This window comes from Phalacrocorax aristotelis, chromosome 1 (assembly GCF_949628215.1).
Source record: "Phalacrocorax aristotelis chromosome 1, bGulAri2.1, whole genome shotgun sequence".
Classification (NCBI taxonomy): domain Eukaryota; kingdom Metazoa; phylum Chordata; class Aves; order Suliformes; family Phalacrocoracidae; genus Phalacrocorax; species Phalacrocorax aristotelis.
In genome coordinates this window covers 208,393,549-208,415,442 of record NC_134276.1, presented here as the reverse complement: position 1 = coordinate 208,415,442, position 21,894 = coordinate 208,393,549, and the positions used below count along the sequence as shown (strand labels likewise).

The 21,894-nt window shown below is 37.5% G+C and overlaps 1 protein-coding gene across 1 annotated transcript in view; it reads left to right on the top strand.

The window, feature by feature from the left end:
* Positions 1–21,894, top strand: part of PCLO (piccolo presynaptic cytomatrix protein) — a 368,745-nt gene that overhangs the window by 197,440 nt on the left and 149,411 nt on the right. The window contains exons 7-8 of the mRNA XM_075081514.1: positions 11,674–13,882; positions 19,858–20,006. Of these exons, the coding sequence (XP_074937615.1) occupies positions 11,674–13,882; positions 19,858–20,006 (2,358 nt within the window). The remainder of the gene's footprint in view (positions 1–11,673; positions 13,883–19,857; positions 20,007–21,894) is intronic.

Below are 21,894 nucleotides of genomic sequence, written 5' to 3'. Positions count from 1 at the left end.
TGTTCTGGTCTTGTTTCTCCTGATACTGTAAAACCTTCACCGTTCTTGTTTTGTGCAATACTGTTTTCTTAAACCTTTGTTGTGTTGGAGATGTGTATTATAACATTTTCTTCTGACATCCTCACCAGCTAAAAACCATTAACCATTAGCCACTTCTGCTTTTTTCAGTCTTTAGGGAGCACATCTGTGACAAGTCACACTTGCACCCAACAGTTCTGCTTTCAACGCATAAATACTGCCATTTCTTGTATGTAAGAGGATGTGTCCGTACAGTGTGCCTTAGGCTGCTGTAGGCCACAATGAACATCGGTCTATCTGAGACTTCAGAGCAATCACTTGGCTTTCCATGAATACACCTGGAACCAAACAACATTGAATGACATGACTATAAATCCTGATATTTTATGAAGTTAAAATGTTGCTAGTATATTCATTAGAATGAATGAATATTAATTCATTTTGGATGGTCTGGACTAATTTTTCAGCCTTTACTCTTCCACTGGTCTAGATTGTACATTTGAATTTGTATTTCAGGGTTTCATTTGTTTTCTTTTCTTTGTAAACTCTGGGTTTACTCTGTAAGATCAACTTCGGAGTCATTAGTGTTGCTAGAAATTTTAAACCAGTGAGAGCAACACATAAGAAAAATAGAGAGCAGAACCAATCCAAATGTGTATTCATCTTGTAAACATCTTTTACTGTTAATTTTCTGTGATTGAATAGTAAAACTCACTGTGAACTGCATGTTTAGGGTAATTGGTAGAGTCCATATGCATGTAATCAAGTAGAGCTACTTTTTATTTACATTTATTTGGACTTATGGCAATGGTGGACAAAGAATGGTTTGGAAAAAGAATAATAGGGGCTCTGAAAATGAGGGAGATAAAAAGAACCCTTTTCATTTTGTATCTGCAGTGAAAGTGTATCCTAGGTTCCAGGTCAACCATAAGAATTTCATTTTTGTGGTGTCTTGAAACATCGCAGTTGGTTTAAGTTCTGTTTCTCCTTTTTTTGTTTCGGTACAAATGTAGGTTTAGAAACTGCAAATGGCACATCTTTCACATTAACTTCTGTTTTTCTGCTGCCTTTTCTTTATTTTTAACTTTATTAGTGTATAAAAGTAAGCTTGCCAATTTTCTATCTTCCAGTCCTGCCTGTCACAGTAAGCAGAAATGGGAAGAGGAAGGTCATGATTCTAAAATAGTATAATTGCTATTAAAATAGTAGGAAGAAAATTCACTAAAGGTTACTGCTTTCTTCTTCCCCAACCCTACACAGTTTGATTAAATATCACATTGCCTGCAAGGCTGTCATCTGATTGAATTTATCCCCCCGAAAGTGAATCTAGATTTCAGTGTTAGTCATATAAACTGTATTTTAATAATTGCTAAAATGATCAGGTATAAAAATTGTATCTATTTATACTTAAAAAGAAAAGATGGAGGTTGCTGCAGAAATCAGGACTTTCTCCCAGTTTTATTCACAGCTGTGCTAATCAAGACTGAGTTGAGTGCCTTGACTGGATTTCTTTGGTGAAGAGCTGGTGCTGATGTCCAGTCTGATTTTAAATACTCTTAAATGATGAGACATTTGCCATGTCTCTTTCCCAGTTCCATGGATTAAATCTGTTGTAATATCAACAGACTGTAGAATACATATACAAGAAAAACAGAAAAAAAAGTAAACTTTGAAAAATGGTTTTATGCCTTTTAAAAGGCTTTTTTTGTTGTTTGAAAAAAGGAGGTATAAATTTAAACAGGTAACATAGTGAAAGCGGTTTTTCTTCCATTAGAAGATCTTCTGTTTTGTGTCTTTGAAAAGTTGGCTTTTTGAAGGTTGGGGAGGAGTGGGAGGAGGAGTTAATTTGGTTTTGTTTAACTTGTGTCAGTTGGAAATGGGTTTATATCAAACTGGAAATGCCATTCTTATATGAGAATAAGAGTAGGAATACGGGGTTTTGTGTGGTCTGGCTAATACACTTTCTCGCTATAGAAAAAGTGTAATGGAAAATCTGGACATACTGTGAGTGGTTTTCACACTTCGTAGGTTTAGCCATCTGTGGCAGACAATCTATTCTGTGTTTGTTGTCAGGTTCAGTTACATTCCTTTAAAAAGGGAGAGGTTTGGGTTGGCTGGAAGCTTCTGGAGAGAGAGGGGGAGAGAGAGATTGCTCCTGCCCTGGGAGCAACTGAGCATATTTTATGGGGAGTTCTCATACTTCAGAGGGAGGTGGAGGGAGAGGGGAAACAAGAGTTTCAGGCAAAAGGGAGATACTGAGAAACTGCAGAGAAGAGGAATGGACTCACAACCCAAGCTGATGGAGAAAGCAACTTTCTCCAGCTGAGAAGGCAGAAGGCAGAAGGCAGAAGGGATTATGCAGAAGGCAGAACAGCTGAGGCAGAAGGGATTATGCAGAAGTTGCTGCAGACCAGAAAGCTGGGGAGTTGCTGGAATGGAGTGAAGCCTGGAAGCTGGGCATCAGGAACCTAAGAGGGTTTCACAAACTTCCTTCTGTTTCTATTATGCCTTTTGTTTCTATTCTACTCTAATAGAGTGTAATGCTGGGATTTTGACAACTGTGTAACCACCATGAAGGGATCCACCCTTACAGAACTTGAAAAGTCTTACAGAGCCATACGTGGTAACAAAACAGAGTAAGAAGTATTTTTCTACAGTAGAATGTTTTCTACTAGTAAATTTTAAAGCACTTTTGGAAAAGGGGGGAAAGAAATTTGATGCAGACTGTTCTGCAGATGCACACCAGTATGGATGAAGTCAAGGCTGAGCAGAAAAGACAAAGAGAAGTCTGAGCTGTGGTGCTTGTAGAAAAGCCTGAATTAAGCAGTTAGGCACTTGGTGAGTTTGTCCAACTCTGGCCTTACAGCAGGAGTTACATGGCCACTGTTCCCCAGCATGAACCACATTTCAAAGAAAGCGATTAATCAGGCCTCTGCTCACTCTGCCACCTTTAATCTTAGATCAGGGGAGCAAAGCATCATGAGCACAGGATAAGATAAATACTGCCTGAACGATCAAACTGAATCAAGCCCAGAGCCTTTGATTGCTGAGGAGAGGTGTCATTTCTGAAGAATTGCAGAGGTGGCAAGATTCCTGCACGGAGAAAAGGATTAAAACTCTGCTACAAAACAGATCCCACGTGAGGAGCCAAAACCAGGAACTCAAACTGCTGCAGTTGCTAGGCGTGGGACTGACCTCCTCTGTCTTGAGACATTCACAGGTTACGTCTGTGTTACATGCGGCTGTTTCTACAGTCAGTAAGTGAAACAGGTGTGACTATGGAGTGAGATGAACAAGAATTGCACTTTCTTTCAGTTCAGTAGTCTGGAGGAGTAACTCAGCTTAGCCTGTACATTATGTCTGTGCCTAGGCAGATGAATCCTCACTCTTGCGAATAAACAAGGGCTGTGGTGCAGCATGTGGAGTCTCATCAGCTACCATTCTTTGGAGGAAGTCAGCAGTGAAGGAGAGGCAGAAAAAGCCAAGATTTTCTCACACCTTTTTTGTTTGTTTTTTTTTTTTTTTTTCCTGTAAACAAGATTAATATTTCCTTTCTTTCAGAGAGAGAGGAGGATTTGGTGGGGTTTTTTTTAATTGTAGCTGAAAGTTTGCAAAGTAGTCCAATATCAGTTGAAAACAGATGGTGTTAATTCAGCATATGCATATCCTACCGATAAGTATAAACTGTTCTGAATTTTTCTCACCAGTATTTTCTGGCTAGGATTCTCAGTTAGGTTGCAAAGGAAGAGAATTTAAAGTCTATTCTCATTGACCGGGAAAAGGGTCTTTATAATCCAGTAAAATTTTCCATAGACAGGATCTGAGTTTCAAATAAAATTTATTATTCTGACTGAGGGGAATGACATATAATGATTTGTGTGTTACATGATGAGAAACAGTGTGTTATTAATTACTATGAGCAAATGAGCCCATGCTAAGGCTGTTGCATGATAGGCAAAGAGTTTTGTTCCAAGGGTTTCATCATTTCAAGATGAAGATGACTGATGTGTTTTTCTACTGCCACAAATAGCTTCATGGTCAACTAATCCCGAAGTTAACAATTAATACTTTTGTACAATCTCCTTTAATATAACTGTTTTGAATTATGAATGACAGAATCACAACACCTCTGTATCAGAATGTATTACTGAGGTACAGTTCTGTGTCATTAGTTAAATCCAAAACCAGGCTGTGCTGGAGACAGGACGTATCATGTGCAAACTGTGTTCATATCTTAAACTAGCACAGACATCAAATGGTCCATACGCTTCATAGAACTTTTGATAACTTTCCACAGGTTAGGCTGAGAAGTTCAGAGTATCTACAGTTCTGTATTTATGTAAAATGCCTCTTAGACTGTCAGTGAAACAATGGGGGGAAAAAAAAGAAGTGATGATTGATTAAGAAACATTATGTTACAGTGTAGTATACTATGTTATGGTATAGAACATAGTCACCACGAACTACAGACTTGTCTTAATCTTGTTAAGCACCTACCTCACAGCAGTTTCAGCCTTGCCGTTAGTGTTTCTCCAGACAGTCAATCTTTCTCTTGTCCAGCTTGCTCTTATGCAGTACATAGAGTTCCATATACTTTATCCTCTATTTTGTCATTTAATAATCTTTTGGGATGTCAAAGCAGAGTTTGCTTCAGAAACCTCCTCTGCAGAAACTTTCATGAGTCATGAGGAAGACAGCAACTAGATAAATCCATTCATTTGGATCTTTTCTTCTTTTAAACAAAAATTGGACTGTAAGCAATTTACAAACGAGGCAAGATTTTAATTCACAGACAAAAACAATTATTCTGAATTCTTTATCAGATTCAAGCTTCAGTCCTGGGCTAGGGCTATAGTACTATAGCACTCAGAGTACTAACTGGATTTGGTACTAAAACCATGGTATGGTAGCAGCAGGAGAATAGTATTTTCTTTCTGTGAAGTCCATTGATAGTTTTTAATATACTGATATATAAATAAAATACTTGAGAATATTTAACATATTTTAGTACAAACCATATAAAGGCACACATTTAGTATGCATCAGTAGGTATTGGCTACATAGCAGCTATATATTTCCTGCAATTTTGTCAAGCCGTTTAGAGCAAAGTATGAAATCTGTGTTTACAGAGTACTGAATTGTACTAAAGGGAATGGGTAGAGACTGCTGTGTCTTCAGTGAGCAGAAAAAGCAAACAGTATAGATATTGTTTGTGTATATAAGCTGAGGAAATGAAAACATAAGCTAGTGAATAATGTGTTCTAAAATCAATTAAATGCACACATACAGAGTATTTTTCCAGTTAAAATACTTAAAGTCAAAGTTTCAAAAGATCAGATTTCATTCTTCCCACAAACTGATCTTCCAGTGGTCTATTTCTGCTGATTTGAACTGCTCTTCCTCATTTTTACCAATATAAATTGAGGAGGAAATTGCCCCCTTGCCCTTACAGGCAACAGTTGTCAGTCCTGTTCCAAATGAATCATAAATCAGTTAGAGTGGGTAGAACTACGCATCTATGCAAATGCCTGAGAGCAACTATTATGCCTACTCACATAAAGTAGATGAAATGTAGGGTTAGATTCCTTTGAAAATCTCTGCGTAAGGGCCACATCTGTCTGTAGTTTGCATATCAAAATTTCATTGAATTTCTCCTTTCTTCCCCTGAGATCAAAAGCAGCATATGGCCTTTTATGTGTTTAAATGAGGAAAGAAGTTGGTATCTCATGTCACATCAGCTGTTAGGAAGTGCACTGTGCTGTTCCCTTTGCATTTGAAGTGAAAATGGCAATTTCAAACAATTTCACAGAGAAAATGAAAGGAGCAAGAGGATGGAAAGTACAGAAGTGTTCATCTGAGGGATGAGTGACTAACACAAATGGAAGCAAAAAAACTCTGAAAAATGCTTATTGTTTTGGAATAGACTATTTCTAAAAATTTTATATTGGTTTTAACAGAAGAGGAATTTGTCTTTACAGATCCTCCAAAGGAGTGAAGAAAAAAAAAAAAAAAGAAGAAAATCAGACTGACTGGCATCTCGGTGCTGCTGTGTAGTGATTTAGAAACTAGTTTTCTGCCTGACTGCTCAGTCTCCAGAGCAAAATACTTGCAGAAAAGAAGAAGACAAGAGTTACATTAAAGGACAGCTCTAGTTTATTACTCATGAAGCAGGGTATTTCCCTCCCATACACAAGGCCAGATTCAGCTCATCAAATTAATCTCCCACTGTCCTTACCAGCAATGGCACACCAGGCAAGGCAGTACAGGTTGGCTAATAGGGTTTTACTGATGGTTAGGATTTGTTCAGAGTGTGTATCACTCTATTGTCAGCACTGCTGATGTGACTAGCTTTTATAAATACATGTTTTCATATATTTTCCTTATCATGCACATTTCATCTGCTTCCCTTGATCTGTTGGCTTCAGAGGTGGGTTCCCACACTCTGTGGTTCTTCTTGCCATAAAAGTGACCCCGTGTCAGCCTTAGCCAGTGGGGAGAAGCTTCTCAGTATTCTTGCTCTAGTGTTTGTTACCAAAGGTTAACAACACTGGTCCCCTCTAGTCACTGGTTACCACATAATAGATGTTAAGTGCAGAAGGGTCCACAAAAACTTAAACATGAAACAATTTCTTTGCAAGGTACATTGTCCACTGTCTCTGTCTGCATCCTACAAGAAGATGCAGTTAAGGATTCCGTACTTACAATGAAGTAATCTAATATTAGTGTATTGTGTTAGTATCTTTTGGAATTAGGTTTCATTTACAAGCAGTTTTAAAGATCCTGGTAAATTACAAAAGATCCTTAATGAATAATAACTAATTTTCATGGATTCTTTGAAGTAAATTGAATGTTTAAAATAATGAATTGCCAAAATTTCTAACTGTTCTTACTGATGCATTTCTAATGATGAAGAGGACAGACTGTAATACCAAGTAGCAGGTACCAACCCTTTATAAATAGAACAGCTTCATTACAGTTGCATTTTTTACTGTGAGTTTTGGGGGCTTGGAGGGGTTGCACTTGGGGAGCTTTTTGATACGTGAAAAATCCCAGATGAGAGAGCTGGGACACAGAGAGCTACAGCGCAGGCTTCACCTTCCACCCCATCGCTGCCTCAGTAAACTGCATTGGTCCCCATCTAAAGTGACCTCTTTTCTGAATGGGAGAGTAATATCTATCCCTCTACTGCTTGACATCTTTTCTAGATGCAAACAATTTACTCCCAGTAATTTCATTTAACATATCAGCATGCATCTCTCCAACTGACGCTAGCGATGAGTTTGCAGAGCAAGCTTACTGACTACATAGTCCGTGTTTGAAGACAAAAGATATTATTTGCATGTTTTTCTGGTAATCGGGGTACAGCCAAATTTCTGCTGACATTTCAAGTCTGTTGCAAGTCAATATCAGATGCTTCAGGAAGCCTTACCCTGCAGAGTGTAAGATTTTGTTCCTCTAGAGTGTGGAACAGGCTTTCCACCATATTATCGAGTCTTCAGAGGATTGCGGCAGAGGAGTGGCTTCAGCTCTCTCAGACCCACTTTACCTTTGCTTTTTCATAGCATCACAGGCTGTAGGTAGTCTAACATCACTGTGTCTATTACATAGACAGTCTAGTGGTGGCAAACTCTAATAAGGATGCCGTCATTGCAATTGTAATTGATTTGTGCATGTGCATATATGTATACATGTTGTATACATTATTTACAGGATTTCTCAGCCTTAAAGAGGATAGAAGTTGTTTAAGTTTATTTGTGTTGTGATCACAGAAAATGTTAAAAGAACAACGAATAATGAGGGTTTTCTATTTGCTACTAAAATCCAAAATATGAAAGAAGTATGAGTTGTATGCCCAAGTGTGATAGCTGAGTTTTTGGGCAAATGAAGCTACTATCCAAGCATGTCTAGATGAATAGAGAGGAGGATGCAAGAAAAGCACCATATCATATTCAAACAAATTCAGTTGAGAAGAAGAAGAGAAAGGTTGAGTAACTAGACCCAAACACACTGTTTAGAGGTAGAAATTCATCAGTGATCTCCTGAACCATTCAGTCCCCCAAGGTAAACGATCTCTTTAAAACCGATACACAGCAGTGGAATGTATGAGTATTTCTTAGTGCTTGACTGATTCTTGTAGTGGGTCAGAGTCTTGCTGGCCTTATCAGCAATGCCATCAAATTGGAGGAGACAAAACTAGGTAGAAAAAAATTACTTTCACAAAGATTCACAAGAAATAAGATGGTCATCTGAAAGGAATTATTCCAAAGTAACCACACAATTTAACAGGGTTCACAAGCCTTTGTTCAGATGACCTCTAAAAACCAAACCTCAGGAGATAAAGAACATCAAGACTAATGTGTATTGGCAAGGCAGAAAAGGAAAGGACTGCTAAATCTGTTTGCACGCAACCTCCAGCTCACTGTTTTGAGTTCCTCACTGTGATGTTATCCTGTCATTGAACTGCAAGACTGAACTGCATTCTTCTCCTATCTTTATTATCAAAGCGTTGTTAAGCTTAAAAACAGGTGGGGGAGGGGGAAGATTGTTTCTTCCTCAGTTCTTTAATCTCTAGTATTAGGGAGAACATATCTGTAGCCTTATCTCAAGCACAAGCTTTGGGCTTATTTTAGCAAGGTCAGCAAGATCTGATTACCATTATGTCCATCTTGAAGACATGTCGCAGAGTTCTGTGAAATTCTCTCCATGTACAAGGCTCAGCAATAAAGTAATAAAGTTTATACGGTTGTCACAGTGAAACAAGATGCAGAACAATTTACTTCTAGTTCTTGAGATTTACGGTCAGCATTTGGAGGGATCATTTGCTAAGCACAGAATGACATTTAAAAATTAGTGAGGGTGATAGTAGGTAGCTAGAAGTAAATGGTTAGAATGAAGAAGATGGAAAAGAGGATAAAATACAGTAGAAAATTTCATGCCGTATTCAGTCAGAGAGCTCGTTAAGGTCACCTGCCTGAAATTTAACCTAACCTTTAGCCAGTAATTGTAAGACCTAAGAATGTCTGCCGGTATTTGATAGGGTCTTTTGTTTGGCTCCAGAGTAGACTCATTAAAGTTTCTGCACCATTTTTCCTTTGGATACTTTAAACCTAAAATAAGCATAACATCATAAATATGTTACAGGGACCGAAAATACAGGGATAGGGCTAGACAGCACAACTACTCCTTTCCAATTCCAGGTCTTTGTGTTAAAGAGATTAGAATTTGGTGAAGATCACCCCTAGCTTGTCTTTCTTCCTTGCTAGTTAACAAATTCAAAGGAAATGCAAAAACTAAATTTAAGAGCTACTCTAAAGTTTTCTGCTAAAATACTGCAGCTGAACTTCCCTTAAATCTATTAACACAGTTCCCAGGTAGCAGGCTAACATAACTGATGATGAGAATATCCAGGAAGAAAAATAAAAACCACACATTTTATTACAGTACTAAAGTACCTTTTTTTTTCTTATCCCAATGTAAATATCAAGTAAAAATAATTAAGACTTCCCTTTTGTGAGAATAGCAGCTGGGAACTAGAGGTTGTCAATACTTTTTCAAAATTAAGTGGTACAACTTCCTGTAGTGTCTGTTAGCCTGAGCTTCTTTATATGTAGACAAAGATATAAAAACAAGATATGTTTTTTTTTAATATAAAACACACTATAAGCTGACATGGGGTTTATTCATCAGCAACTTAACTGTCATCTGAAAATAATAATTCCGTAAAATATTACAGACCTTTTAATGAGTATGTTATTAATAGCTCTTCCCCAATACCAGTGACCATCTGTGACTGCTTCACCATCTGTGATTGCTATTTCAGCTTGGGAGGGGGAAATAACAGTGGTATTGGACTAAATTTACAATATAAATCAATAGCCAACTAGACCTACTGTAGATTATTAATTTTGCTTTGATTATAAGTACACACTGAGCAAGAGAAAATTAGTTACTTTGATTTGTTGGCACAACATGGGTTGGGAAATGGCCACGGGAAGCTGAAAACAAAATTAAATTGCATTTATTGAAATCTGAAACATGCAAAAGTTGATTGAATTTAGATGAAGAGGATGAAAAGAGCTTAAATGGCACTTGAAAAGGTAGCAAATGTTTCTTTAAAGATCCATGACAATGATGTGTTGATTGTTGTGATTTTCCAAGGTTAGGTAACAGGGGAGCAGCAAAAGAGGGTTGTCAACACTTTTCATAAACTTTTACAATTTGTTGATGACATTAGAATAAACAGAGAAAATAGTGACTATTAAACTTCTAATTAATATTAATCCTGTTGACTTCTTGTTTGAGTGAAGTAGCATTTATTTCAGATTAAATTCCATTTTTAATTAATAACGATTAACGCTTGCTGAATTGCTGTGCTTGCCTGCAGAGGCAGAAGAGTCAAGTTGGTTAATATTTTTTTTACTTCCCTCATTAAACTGTGCTAAAGTGTTTCCATATTTTGCTATTAACCTGTCTGCATTTTGTAGTGGTAGTTATTTTTAGTGTATGTGTATAGACCAATCCCTTTTCCTTTACTAAGGCAAAATTCATAAGAAGCTACTGGGGAGATAGGATACAATTTCAAAATCATACAAGTCCTACTTCTTAATGTATCTACATTTTGTGGAAGCCTAAGTTTACTTCAAAACTAAAAAGAACATTTCAAAAACCCTAGTAATGGAGGGTATAATTTAGATTCATCTAACCAGTCGGGTTGCCTACTTTCCTAGTTGATGAAGCGAGATAGGCACCTCCAAAAATGACTCATCAGCCTAAGGTAGATACTTCTCCTAGATCAGAGTGAATCACCCTTCTACCGTTACCTGTGGGGAAGTCTGGACATCTGGACTGGACTAGATTCCTGTATTTTTATACTGCTTTAACTGTTTAGAAGTTTTAAACTGTAGCTTTGGAACTGGAAAAAATTTCATTTAAGAAAGTCTTCAGTGAAGTGAAGAAAGCTCATACCACCTTTGTAAAGCATAAGACTCTTCCCTGGAAATACATATGTAGCAGCAGAAGTGAGGCAAAAATGACAAGGTGGACTACGAACTACCTGTAGTACCAAGTGTGTTGGCACCAGAAAGTCCTGCTTCAGTGACTGGATTTCAGTACAAGTTATAGCTGCTCAGTATGCACTCAGTGTTTGGCTCAGAGACTTCTATTTGATTGTACAAATTTTACACGTATTTATGCATTAACATGCATATATCTACATTTATATTTATACGTTTTTTCTATTAAACGTTATATAAAAGGAAGGTGCATAAGTCTATATATATTCCCCTCCTACACACACATGCATTGTATATGTTTATCTGTAAGCACACTGAGATTAAAAAAAATCCTTTTAAATTGCAGTCAATTAAATTTCAAGAATATAAAATAGATTTTTGAGTCTTAGGCTAAACAAAGTCCTAGTGAGTGTCACCCTTATTTTTCATTAGATTGCTTATCTTCCTGATCTTTAGCAGACTGCCAGCATTTCTTCATGTCATTTTCTGCTGCTTATTCACAGATACCACAAGCTTCCTCTCCATTAGAGAAAGTATGTGGTTAAGATATAAAGCCATACCATGAAAAAAATTTAAACAGCTCATGATTAATGTGCAACAAAGCCTCCAGAATAGTGATTCAGTCTTGTTTCTTCTGTTGCAGACAAAAGGTTCTTCAAGCGTAACTCCATCAGGCACTCAAAAGAAGGTGAAGAGGACTCTGCCCAACCCACCTCCAGAGGAAGCAACAGCAGGAACTCAGTCGCCATATACTTCTGTGGGATCAGTTTCACGCAGAAGGATTTGTAGGACCAACACTATGGCCAGAGCCAAAATTCTTCAGGATATAGACAGGGAATTGGATCTGGTTGAACGTGAATCAGCCAAGCTTAGGAAGAAGCAAGCAGAGCTAGATGAGGAGGAAAAAGAAATAGACGCCAAGCTGAGATACTTGGAAATGGGGATTAATAGGAGGAAAGAAGCCTTACTAAAAGAAAGAGAAAAGAGAGAGCGTGCCTATCTCCAAGGAGTAGCAGAAGAACGTGATTATATGTCAGACAGTGAAGTTAATAATACCAGGTCAACCAGAATAGAAACTCAGCACGGCTTGGAAAGACCACGTACTGCACCCCAGACAGAATATAACCAGTTTATGCCACCACAAACCCAACCAGAAACACAGTTTGCCCCTGCTACAAGCCCATATGCACAGTATCAGTATTCCTCTCCTGCCCTGCCAACTCAAGCACCAACTCAGTTCACACAGCAATCACATTACCAGCAACAGCAGCCTTTGTATCACCAGCAGGTTTCACCCTATCAGACCCAGACAGCTTTCCAAACAGGAGCTACTATGTCCTTTACTCCACAGGCTCAACCTCCACCGTCTCAACAGCCTTCATATCAACTCCCATCACAGATGATGGTGATACAGCCAAAGCCAAGACAAACTACATTATATTTGGAGCCTAAGATAACAACAAACTATGATGTAATTCGTAATCAGCCTCTCATGATAGCACCAGTTTCCACTGACAATAATTATGCAGTTTCCCAGCTGAGCAGTAAATACTCTACCTTGGATTTAAGGATAGGACTAGACGAGAGAAACAGCATAGCAAGCAGCCCTATATCAAGCATATCTGCAGATTCATTCTATGCAGATATAGACCACCACCATACACCCCGAAATTATGTGCTGATTGATGATATAGGAGAACTTACTAAAGGAACAGGAGCACTTGGTTCCAGTTTTAGCCTCCATGAGAAAGATCTGTCGAAAACAGATCGACTGCTTCGGACAACTGAGGCCAGGAGAGCACAAGAAGTGTCAGACTTCCTAGCACCACTGCAGACTTCTTCTAGGTTACATTCCTATGTTAAAGCTGATGAAGACCCAATGGAGGACCCTTATGAGCTCAAACTTCTGAAACACCAGATAAAACAAGAGTTCCGTAGAGGTGCAGAAAGTCTTGATCATCTGGCTGGCCTGTCACAGTATTACCACGCGGAGGGCAGCTACAGGCATTTTCCTAAATCTGAGAAATATAGCATAGGTAGGCTTACTCTTGAGAAACAGGCTGCTAAGCAGCTCCCAGCAGCCCTCCTTTACCAGAAGCAGTCAAAACACAAGAAAGCTTTGATAGACCCCAAACTAACAAAGTTTTCACCTATCCAAGAAAGCAGAGACCTTGAGCCTGACTATTCAAGCTATATGACTGCTAGCACTTCAACACTTGGGGGAATTACTACTAGGGCAAGGCTTCTTCAGGATGATATAACTTTTGGCCTTAGAAAAAACATCACTGACCAACAGAAGTACATGGGGCCACCACTGACTTCATCCATTGGAGCAGGCCTTGGGACTGCACTAGGTCCAACAGTGAGATCCACATTACAAGATGAAGCAGACAAGTCTTATAGCAGTGGTAGTAGATCTAGGCCCTCATCTAGACCCTCCTCAGTTTATGGGCTCGATTTGTCATTGAAAAGAGATTCTTCCAGTTCTTCTTTAAGACTGAAAGCCCAAGAAGCTGAGCCCTTAGATGTTTCCTTTAGCCATGCAGCACCTTCTGGAAGAACTAAACCCACCAGTCTACCTATTAGCCAAAGCAGGGGAAGGATCCCAATTGTAGCGCAGAACTCTGAGGAGGAGAGCCCACTAAGTCCCGTTGGCCAACCAATGGGAATGGCAAGAGCGGCAGCTGGACCCTTGCCACCAATATCTGCAGATACGAGGGACCAGTTTGGATCGAGCCATTCATTACCTGAGGTTCAGCAACATATGAGGGAGGAGTCACGGACTCGAGGCTATGATCGAGATATAGCCTTCATCATGGATGACTTCCAGCATGCCATGTCAGACAGTGAAGGTAAATTAGGCCTCAGACTGGTATCTTACTATCACAATGCAAATCCTCATTTCTATGCATGTGTCTAATTTTTGTTATACTTCAAAGACTTGTTCTTTTTCCTGTTCCTTGGTGCATCTTCCGTGTATCTACATTTTTTGAGTTTGATTTGTTTTGGTTTATTTGATATTTTTTATTTTACCCTAACAGCAGTTTCTGGATGGTGTTAAGCTACTCTAGCATGCCCACTGTATTGTTGTTGATTTGCTTTCCTTTTGGTTTGCTTGTGCATTTTCCTTTTCACTTGTTGATGAATACTTTTCTAATGATACTGTGTAGAATATTCCATGTTCAATACAGACCCTACCATCAGTCTTTATGTGGAGCCTTCTTCAGTGGCTGTGAATCATTGAATTTACTTGCAATAGTTTTTGTTGGGATTTGGAAATAATCTCCCAAATCTCTAAAAAACTCTAGTAATTTTATTTGCATGAAATTTCATTATTGAATTCAAGAACTGATAATTCCATCTTCCAACGCACCACTTTATATCTGCATTTATATAGAAATAGTATGTTCATTAAGGACATGTTGTATGTTAGAACCATATAGAGCTTAATGTGATAGCAAAATAACGTTCTACATATGGTTTGTTGAAAGCATCATGTGGACTTCTGTGCATTCAGAATTGTGATGATGTAAGATAATTTGTCATTTGGATGGTGCAAGACAATCTCACCCTTCAATAAACTTGCATAAAGTATTTTACTTCTATTGATGGATTATGCAGCGTAGCTGGTTTCATAAACACCCCATACAATATGTCTGCCAAATAAGCACAAGAGTTTATCTCGCTTAGGTTCATGAAAGGAACCTTTCTGATGTATTATAAATGGTGCAATTAAAAATGTTTCTTCTGAATAAGTACAGCAGAATGTTAAAGCTAATGTTGAGTACTAAGTAATTGCAAATTATGTATCAGTCTTGTTTGAGTCAGTTCAGACTTAATATATTCTAAATTGTTTAAAAATCATAAAGATAGTTTGAAAGAAAATGAAATTAATATGTTCAAAATTGTATGCGCTCCCTTAACTTTTTCTTATGTGTATTTACTGCACAATAAAAGAGACTTTGCATGTGCTATATTGTCTGTAAATGGCAATGATTGTCTCAAAAGACACATTTGCATGATTATGAAGTAGTATGGTTTATTTTTCAAGTTTATATTAACCCTAATGTTCATTACTGCATTATTGCTTTTTTACATATGCCGAATCTTTCATAAGCATTAGAAAATTGAATCTATTTGCCTTCCTGATACTACAATATATTGGAGTTTGTTATGTAAGTTTCTTTTCATATTTCTTAGATATTTAAAACCTCTCATAAAATATGTGTTTCGGGAGAGGTTCAGGATCATCAGCTTTTTTGATTTTTATCAGAAGCTTAAGTGTTTTCACTGTTTTAAAATTCTTAGCACGCAGAGTCCTATAATTAAATCTGAAGGCATCTGAGAGGAACTCCCTAAGTTGCAATTCATATCATTCTTCTTAAATAAGTAGATATTACCTTGTCTTAACTCAACTTGTGACTTCTACGGGTCATTCTCAGGTATATTGTGAAAGACACAGAGGACTTTTCCTCCTGAAAGCCAAGAACCAAACTGACCAAAAAAAGTGTGTTTGGTGCTATTGTACTGCATATAAACAGGTCATAGGGAATTATATTTCTGCACTACAGTGCCTTATGTTTCTGTTATATATTTGTACAAGGCATACATATTTTAGGTTGAATGTTTTGGTTTAAAATTTGTCTCTATTTAGTTACACTCTTTCAGAAGTATTCTGACTCAAATTGCATGTTCCTTATTAGATTGATGTGTCCCTGAATACCAGGGCTTTCCCTTTCAGCAATATTTTTCAAATTTTTATCAAGCTTTTATTTCTTCACAAATTGCTTATTTTTGCAACATTTTATGTAAAGTCTTGGGAAATCAAAACACTTTATGACATTATTTTCAAATATGCCATCTAATAGCAAGTAACTTGAATTGAAAATAATTAATATAATTTGGATTTAAGATAAAAAATGTTCCAAAGAAGCAATTACAGTTCTTCAGAAAGTTATGACCTTCTTTCCTCCAGACTGTGCTTTTCCTGTAGTGCCCTGACAGTGGACAGCTCTTCTGGTGTGTTGCATCTGGCCTTTTAACAGTTTTCTGTGCTTTTTTTCTTTTTTTTTTTTTTTAAATAACTGCAGCATGGTTTTGATGAGATTTCATTCAAAGAAATCAGTCTTAAGCACAATCTTAGGAAAACTTGTGCCAAAGCTTGAATTTTTATGTTTAGAAACTTATAAAAATAAATGTAAGTCAAGGTATTAAATTTAATTTTTTTTCTTCAGTTCAAATTGAGAGATATGCTTGACTTTCTGTTAATTTTTTCTAATTCACATTCAATAACAAATACCAGAAGATAATACAAATAGGACTTTGAGGCCAAACCTTCTGTTTGTCACTAAATACACCAACGTACTGTAACAAATCTTAAAACCTTGCTTCAGCACGTAAGTGGTACCTACACTAGGGTTCCAAACTTCAAACAGGTTAAAAAAATAACTCTAGTGTCAAAAGAGCACAACATCCTGGGGTTCCCATTGAAAATAAATAGCTTCTTGAGCTTTTGAAACACCTGGTATTTTCTGAGGGTTCCAAATACTATGAACTCTAATCCAGTGAATAGCTCTTTATTAACCCCACAGCTGCCACAAGCTTCCGCAAACTATTAAGTATGTTGAAGATACTAATTTTCAAGGATGCTGAGGCCAGTGCTCAATTTTATGAATGTAAATAGTCCTGCTGGTCAGCTGAGTCGATACAAAACCTGCCTTTTCTCACCTAAAGGATTTTTTTTTCTGTCATATGCTAATCTCTTAATTCCACCATAGACCTTAGAAATTTAAAATTCAGATATGAAGACATCAGGAAAATTTAAGCTGCACACTGAGTTTCTACCACACACAACCACAACTGACAATATCAGACAATATCTTCTTTATGGATTCCCTGTTGAGGACATGAACTTAGTCAAGGTTCAGGGTTGCACTCTGCCAACAACAGTAGCGTCTGTTTCGTGTGCTTTATTAACTCTATTGATCATAATTTCATAATTTTTCATATGTCGCATTTACAGTGATCACTATTAGTTTTTTGATCAAGTTTATTGGACTCCACAGCCCGGACTCCAACCTCACCTTGTTAAAGTGTGTGTGATTAACAGCAAGGGACCTTATTGACTCCAGCAGGAATTTTTTACAGGTGGAACCATCTGGCTGCATATTGTTAGACTTAGAAAAAAGGATGTATCCTCTAAGACTGTCAGTGATTCATCTTGGCTGTTCTCGGGTTTCCAGCTGAAACAAATCCCAGCTAATCAAGCCAAAACCAATTGCGTGTGTATGTACATATGAAAGTGGCATGTGTGTGTCGACATACACATATATACATACCTTTTTAAATTTCATATAAAAGATGCACATTCATCACAGTTTGATAAAAAAGTAGGATGGTCTGATCTGCAGTATGGGATTCTACATATGTTCTGGCTTTTCTAAACAAGAAATCCAGCAAAACTTACTTCAGCTGAGACAGGAGGAGAAAAAAAATATAATTCTTTCTTTTGCTCAGCTAAAGACAGAGTTTGTCATAGTCAGCATTAGTATCTGGGACCAGAAAAATGCATTAGGGTCTTCATGTAAGCTTCAGTAAGAAGTTCTGTCAGGATGAGTTATGAAGCAGCCTGGTACATGCAGGCACTAGTCAGCTGGTATAAATGTGCAAAGAATAAAAGATTTGCTTATTAGATCATAATGGTTTATTGAGAGCAATTAATCAATAACTAATCACTAGCCAGACAAATATCAACCTTTAATAATATTTCTAATTCATATATTCTGATCTAAATAATGTCTTCAAACCATTTTGTATTAGATTAAATTTGTGCACAGTTAGGAAGGAAGAGACTATATAATATCTGAACCAAGATTAAGAATTATCCAAAGGCCTAGTATAATATGGGTTGGTTATTTTTACCACACACAAAATATTATTTTTCAAAAATCACGCACCTGTATTACTCCTCTTTTTGGAGAAATTTAATAAAATATTCATGAAAAACCACGACAGTTTTTTTCTTCCCATTGTCGTAGTTTAACCCCAGCCAGCAACTCAGCCCCACGCAGCCGCTCACTCACTCCTCCCCTAGTGGGGTGGGGGAGAGAATCGGACAGGTAAAAATGAAAAAAGTCATGGGTTGAGATAGAGACAGTTTAATAGGAAAAGCAAAAGCCATGTACACGAGCAAAGCAAAACAAGGAATTCATTCACCACTTCCCGTGGGCAGGTGGGCGTTCAGCCATCTCCAGGAAAGCAGGGCTCTGTCACGCGTAACGGTTACTTGAGAAGACAAACGCCATAGCTCCAAACGTCCCCCCCTTCCTTCTTCTTCCCCCAGCTTTACATGCTGAGCATGAGGCCATACGGTGTGGGGTATCCTTGTGTCAGTTTGGGTCAGCTGTCCCAGCTGGGTCCCCTCCCAGCCCCTTGTGCACCCCCAGCCCACTCACTGGTGGGGTGGGGTGAGGAGCAGAAAAGGCCTTGGCTCTGTGTAAGCCCTGCTCAGCAGGAATGAAAACATCCCTGCGTTATCAGCACTGCTTCCAGCACAAATCCAGAACATGGCCCCATACAAGCTACTATGGAGAAAATTAACTCTACCCCAGATAAAACCAGCACACCCATCAAACTTTTTTCCATTAATTTGTTAAATCAACTAGATTATGTTTACTGTAACTACTAAATAGATAAGATTATGCATACTACCATTTTGCATTTTAAATCCTCCCCTGTGTCATGGAACAATTGGATTTACTCATGTTACTATAGTAACAACTGTCCTTATTTAAGGTTGCAATTTCTCATGGTTTTGCTGAAACAAATATTGTCTTTCTCTGGGTTCTAAATTTATCATGCTTATTAAAGCATAAAATTCAAACTTTCATTACATTCTAATTAGCTGAACATTGCTTTGGTTTACACTGATGGGCAACATAGATAAAAATCTTTATGTTTTTACAGCGGAAATATTATTAAACACATAGGAGCTGATTCTGATCCCAGTGGGGTGAAACCTATGTCAGTTGACCCAATAGTCAGTAGGCATAAATATGTGTATTTGTAAAACTGATTACAATTAAGCAGTGTTATTTGATCCCCAAAGGGTATCTAACACGATAGATTTTATACGGGTTTAAAACTTGCAAATATAAGGACATTAGTCTCATAGAATTATTGCAGAAAGAACATTCTGGCTAACTTTACATGCAAAAAGAAGGTTCATACTGCAAAACTGGGGGATAAAAATAAGAACACTTGCAATATTTCTGCTTAGAATTAAAAAGTATAGATTGCTTCCTATCTTCTTTGATTTGGCATGATACTGATTTCTTAACGAAGTCTCAATTTTCTTAAAAGTACTTCTAGATTATCTCCAAAGTATTTTGAATAATATTCAGTTCAGAAGTTTGGGAATTAGTGGAGGTTAAGTTTTGAGAGTTGATTTTTTGGTCTTTTTATTTTTTTTCCCTAGCCTACTGCGAAGTCACTAATTTGACTATTTTTTTTCATCAAACATTTTAGAAATGTGTGAAATCTGCAGTGTATTTCTGAGCTGCCAGAAGGAAGGAAATGGCTACAGCACTAGGCAGTGGCTTTCATCTGGTATTTAATATCCATAGTTTTGACATAAACAGAATCTTCTCACTGTGCTATATCACTCACAGCTATATTATGCCTGAGTTCAATGTCTCAAGTCTCGCCTGTAACTTTGATTTAGCTGCATGGCCAATAACCACTATGCATGTTTGCAATGCACAATGCACATTATTGCCCTTTGCCCAGCACTGGATCAGAACATTTGACCTGTCCTTGGTTTTCAAAGCCTATCATCTCCGTCGTGAAGAAACTGATTGGTTTGACAAGCCCAGGGAGTCTCGTTTGGAGAATGGACATGGCCTCGACAGAAGGCTGCCAGAGAAGCTGTCCCACTCTCGCCCACCAAGTCAACACCAAGATCAAGTAAGCTGTCAAGTAAGCTGTGCCTTTTAGTTTCATAAATGTTTGACAATTTAATCATACTGTCCGGTAGTGTAGGGACTGCAGGATTAATCAAATTCCAGCTACATTTACCTGAAGTACTATTGAACTTTTATTTGTCATCAGTACTTGATGATGAAATTAGAGTAACATTCATCTGCAATTAGGTATTGATTTTACAGGCTGTCTTTTGATTTTTGAAACATATCTGAAACGAGTTAGTCTGCTAATCAGAATTATCTATCCATTAGGTATTCCTTAAAAAAAAGAAAAAAGAAAAAAGAAAACAGTTACTCCCATTTTACCTTTCAGCTTTACCCCATCCAAATTCAAGCCCCTTCTTTTAGTAGTTTAAGGAAAAGGGTTGCTTTATCCTCTTGACACTTGTTCCACCAACTAATCAGTGTAATCCTAACAGTCTGTGATCAGTTACTGAATAAATCAGCAAGACTTTATCAACCTAATAATTAGAATGTTTCATTTATTATAGAAAGAAAGAAAAATACCATATTCTACTCCTCAAGCTTGCCAACTTTGAAATATAGTTCACCTTAGTAGACCATCACCTATCCTCTTTGTATTAGTGACGTTAATATATTTCAAATCTTTCAGGTGTTCACTTGATTGTTTCAGATATCATTTTTACTGATCAACTGAGATTATGTTCTGTTTTCTATGAGATGCAGTGGATGCAAGTGAAGGTACTGCATGGCCCCTTTGTGGCACTTAATAGCTTATATTGCTCATGTTAATTGCTCAGGTGATGTACAAACACGAATATCCTGCTGTCATGCAGCCTTTGAAATTTTTTTTTGCTGGTGAGCATTTTCACTGACGTTTGACAATAGAAGTTTTATGAAGTAAGAGGTTTTATGAAGTAAGGATGTAGATTTTATGAAGTAAGCATTCAAATATCTTACAATACAAGCTGTCATTTATTTTTATTTTTCCCTCTTTTCCTGTCTGTAGTTTAGCACATATTGAGATTTAAACAGCCTAGGCTGTACTGAGCCTCCACATTTCTTGTTGAGAAAGAGGATTTTACACGATACCAGTCTTACAGGAATCTATTCAAATAACTCACTCTATGAACCAACTTCATTGCAGGATAAAGAATGTTTTAGAGTCTTCACAGCTCTTAATATCGCTGGAAATAGATAAAAACCCTGCCTATCTAAGCACTTTAATCCTCATGAGAAACATGCATTATTCTGAGCAAACATAATTGTATTTGACCACTACAGCGTCATGATGTAAAATTAAAAATTTGCTTTGAAAATCAGGTTTCTCCGAGAAGGGGATTACTGTTATACTGAGCTCTGTGATATGGAGGCGATCAGTAGTATGTGTTTGGCTTTTAGCACTCTAGAGCTTTTGTCCTGGGAAGTAGTTGCAGGACAAGTTGCTAGTCACAAAGGTCCGATCTTTTGTTTTTTCTCACGTAGAAATAGCACTACACTCACCCTGGTTGAAAGACTTTGATCAAAAATTTTTGGAGGAAGATTAAGGGGCCTGAGAGTTCTTGTCTTCCTGGATTATTTCCAGAAGGAAATTATATTTTTTTTTTCCCCGGAAGCTGTTGTGATACCCCTATGTCTATAAGGACATAGAGATACCACATTTAAAATCTTGCCAAATGCATTTTTTAAAGCTTTGTAAAATATGGGATGGAAATTGTAGAGTGAACGTGTTCTAAAAAATTTTGTGTGGTGCCAGGTAAAGCCTCTGCAGAAGGAAAATTGTGTGGAAGGAGAAGCTTTACAACAGTTCCCTTTTCATCTGTTCCCATCCAGGTTAGCTACTGTCATTCACCCACTGTACAAAAGAGTATCAATATGTCTGCAGAAGAGAGAAATGCCAGTTCTCACCAACTCTGCATCAT